General features: G+C 33.4%; 1 protein-coding gene across 1 annotated transcript; it reads right to left on the reverse strand.

The window, feature by feature from the left end:
• Positions 1 to 350: 350 nt before the first annotated feature.
• LOC120085093 (indole-3-acetic acid-amido synthetase GH3.6-like) lies at positions 351 to 3,927 on the reverse strand. The gene is made up of 3 exons (XM_039040949.2): positions 3,459 to 3,927; positions 1,966 to 2,867; positions 351 to 1,148 (listed from the first exon to the last, which is right to left on the reverse strand). Exons 1-3 carry the CDS (start codon positions 3,794 to 3,796, stop codon positions 559 to 561), a joined length of 1,830 nt encoding a protein of 609 aa, XP_038896877.1. The 5' UTR covers positions 3,797 to 3,927; the 3' UTR covers positions 351 to 558.
• Positions 3,928 to 4,281: the final 354 nt, after the last annotated feature.

Raw genomic sequence — 4,281 nt, forward strand, 5'->3', positions numbered from 1 at the left:
GAAAAGAAAAGTTCAACTCTAATTTTTTTTTTAATTATTTCAAATGGCAAAATTGTTGAAAATATTTAAAGAATATAACAAAATTCCAGAATCTATCAATGATAGATACGGATAGAAACTGATAGACTTCTGTCAGTGTCTATCAATATTAATCATTGATAGATTTTAAAATTTTACTATTTTTATAAATATTTTAATTTATTTTTCTATATTTCAAAACGACCCTTTTTTTTTCGCTATCCCATTATTCTTCTCAACCCAATCGAGCTAAATAACAAAAAGATAAGGAAGAAAAAACTCTTCAATGATCATATAAGTAAAGGGAAGGGGGAAAGAAAAAGGAACACTACTTTCTTGAACAGAGGAACTACTTTTGTACATTGTCTATTAAGTTCAAATTAGCCTAAACCCATTTCCAAGAGGTGCTAAAAATTTCAGAAAGGATGCAAAAAGAAGAAAATTAGAAAAAAAAAAAAAAAAAAAAAACCCATAAAATCTCTAGGGTGTTTAAATATTCCCTATTGATAATGATACAATAATCCAATTAAAATCTCCATTTCAATTCCATTGCTTATGACCTGGAACCCATTTAGGGCACTTAGGGCTGAAATAATTTGACACAACCCTTGAATTCAATAGTTGAATAATGGGTTCATACTTAACACATCTTGGTGTTTTATACTGATTTATTGATGCTCCTAAGCTAATTGCATAGTCCATGAGCTTATCGAACGTCCCGGTTTCGACGATCTTGATCTCAAGGGGACCGATGGACTTATCAGAGACCCGACCTTGACGATACACGGCGTTGAGAGACTCTTCAATTGTGAAGCAACAATCTTCAAACACAGAGGGTGGAATTGGTGTTGTTTTAATTGCATTGTTATTGAGAGTTAGCTCCCAATAGAGCACATAATGACCTGGGATTTTTGAAGTGTCAACACAGCTTGTGTACTCACTCAAAGTGACATCAAATGGAATCAAATGGTTTAGTGCATTTTTGACAGCATTTTGTAATTCCACTTCATCTGTTTTGTCTGAATCTATGCTTAAAGCAACATTTTTTCTGCATATGAAGTTGAATTGTGGTGCATTGTTCTTGAACCCTGCCACTCTTAAAACGTCTCCCACTCTGTACCTATACAACCCTAAAAAACCAAAAACCAAAAACATCAAACATAGAAGCAACATCCTGTTACAATTAACGTGTTTGGTTTCGAATCAGAGTCAATTGAGAAGAGATCTGTTCAATAACTATTTAGTTTTTGACTTTTGTTAGAAAAATTTAGAATAATTTTTAAATATATATTTTGTAATTTTTAATTTTGATAGCTTTTCTATAAAGTAAATAAAAAAATAGGCGAAAACAATGTAAATAAGTTTAATTTTTAAAAACAAAAAATTAAGATCCTGTTTAGTATTTTTTTTGTTTTTTATTTTTAATCTTTAAAAATTAAAACTATAAACACTTATTTCATCTTTAAATTTTTGTTATTTAATAACACATTTGATTTTTAGTTTTTTTTTTTTTTTTTGTTGATAATTAAATTTATAAAAACTGGTTGTACTTACGAATTCCTTTATTTATTTATTATTTTTTTTTTTTGTCAAAATCCAAATTTTAAAAATTAAAAAAATGTTTTCAAAAACTTGAATTTATTCGTGGAATTTGGCAAAGTATTAAAACATTTTCTTAAAAAAAACCATGGTAAAAAAACTATGTACACTTTTCAAAAATAAAAAATTTAAAAACAAAAAGATTATCAAACAAAATGTTTACTTTCTACTAAGAAAAAGCTTCTAGTAAGTTATTAAATTTTATCGAATTTTAATATAAAGTTATTAAATCTTTTGAATTTTAACGATCTACTAGATATAAAATTGAAATCCATTAAACACCTTTTTGTCGATTCTCAACAACAAATAAATAAATAAATAAAAATTAAAAAATAAAAGGGTCCTGACCTGCATAGGTGGTAACGACGAGCTCATACTCCTGACCAAGCTGAACATCAACAAGATCCACAAGCTCCTTCTGCAACTCTTTATCACTCAACCCTTTACTCCTATTCACGGGAAGAAACTCAAAATACGCCATTGTTGGTATAAGCGTATACGCCACTTCCTCTGGTTTACACATCGGCTTCAAATTCACTCCAAAATAACACTCCGAAGAAGCATACATTGTACAAACAATCGGCAACCCATTACTGTAATAATCCAATGTCTTTATGTACTGCGACATTGTCCCTGTTACAATCACATCCACATACTTCGTATTCGGCCATATCCTACTAATAATTCCTCCCCAACATTTCTTCCCACATTCCCCTTCCACAAAATCCGCCAGTTTCGGGTCCGGTTTCAGAATTTTCCTCAACGATTCACGGATCCCCTGATCTGTAATCTCTGAATTCAGAGTCCCTGTTCGAATGTCGTGGCAGAGGAGTGGGAAGTGCTTTTCCAAGAACCGGATGGCTCGGATGAAGCCCGAGGCGAAGACGGCGCCGACACGGAGGACGTCGGTGCGGTGGAGGAGGCCACAGAGGAGCTGAGCGTACATGCTTTGGTAAGAGTCGGAACAGAGGATGGCTTGGTTTGGGCTTGTGTAGTTTGTGTATGGGTCAAATGGACGGTGTTTGAAATGGGAGCTTTTGTAATAGCTTGTTAAAACAGGGCGAGCTAGTAAGCCACTTGGGGTTTTTGATTCTGATTTTATGAATAGAAAGTACATTCCTTTGCCTTTCTCTAAGCCTTCTATGAATTGGCTCATTACTGGCATTAGTAAGCTGTAGAGTGATGATCTTCTTTCTAGCTCTTCTTCTATTGTTGGCATCAGCTTTCTCTCTCCTCCCGATGTACCCGAGCTGGAGATGAACGAACGAACGAACGAACCAACTATCGGTTAATTTATAATCATCGTCCATAAACTCAAAAGCTTAATTCGAAAGAGAGAATGTGAATCCATTTGCAGTGTGTGATTATAAACAAATGATGGTTTTTAGCGGTTTCTATATGATGACACCTCTTGTTTTGGGTTCGTGTTGAGAGTATTGCTGAACTTAAAAGTTTGAGTTGATGGATTTTTTTTAATTTAAAAAAAGTCATTTCTTTGTTACTGATGGATTTCAATAACCAGATGACATTTACCCAGTTCAATTTAAAAATAGAAAATTTTCGATAAAGTTAAGTCATAAGGAAACTAAAAAAAAAAAAAAAAAATCTTATTTTGGGTTTGTATTAAAATATAACCTATCCCAAAAGCTTAAGTTGGATAAATTTCTAAAAATTTAAGTTGATGGATTACCGTTAAACAAATGACGTTTATAACAATTTAAAAATCAGATATTTAGTTATGGTAAATTAAGTATTTTTGAATGATATTTGAAGGCAAAAACAAGAAAAAGAGAGAGACCCATTTAAGGGAAAAAAGGGGAAGAGGAAAAAGAGAGACCCACCTGGTGAGAAACTCAGAAATGGGAGAGGAACAGAGGATGGGAGAGGAGTCCCCATTGGCAATACGGTTGATATCAGGTTGAATATCCTCATAGGAGATGAGAGGAAGGGTTTTTTTGAAGGTCTTACGGTCGGTGGCACCACCGAGGCCGTGTCGACGGAGGTACTCGACATCGGCATTGCGGGTGAGGATCTCGGTGAGGACACGACGCTGGACATGGTCGGCGTTGGCAGTGACATCTTCAATGAATTGAAGAGTCTTCTTGTTTTTCTCTAACAGTTTGTAGTATTCAGTGGTAGAGCTGAGAAATGAGGACTTTTGAGGAGTTTCTTCAGGCATGTTGTTGGAAAAGGATAGTCTTTTGGAAAGTTGAAAAAAAGAGAGAGAGGGAAAGAAGAGTAATTAAGAGAAGATTGTGTGTTTGTGTGTGGTTTTTTTAAGAAATGATGGTGGGATTTTTGATGTGAGGAGGAAAAAAAGAAGCATAGTGGGTTTATATAGACTTCTTCAAACTCAAGGTCAAGGGAATGGGTGGAGTAAACTAGCTAGATACTTCAAGGGTACTATGGTAAATGTCTACTTTTTGCATTATTTTATATAGTCAGTTTATTCTAATTTGCCTACCCTTTTAAAATAACAATAATAAAATTATTTCATTTTCTTTTTCAAACAATGAACCATTCTTAGATTATCAAATTCGAATCTACCATCCAGTAGAAATAGTACCCATTCTAACTGGTTAGTTATGTTCAAATTCACTACTTGTAAATAATGTATACATTTTCTTGAAGTATTTTCTTAAATCAAATATTATCTCATTCGAG

This window comes from Benincasa hispida, chromosome 9 (assembly GCF_027475165.1).
Source record: "Benincasa hispida cultivar pf3 chromosome 9, pf3_genome.v1.1, whole genome shotgun sequence".
NCBI classification, from domain to species: domain Eukaryota; kingdom Viridiplantae; phylum Streptophyta; class Magnoliopsida; order Cucurbitales; family Cucurbitaceae; genus Benincasa; species Benincasa hispida.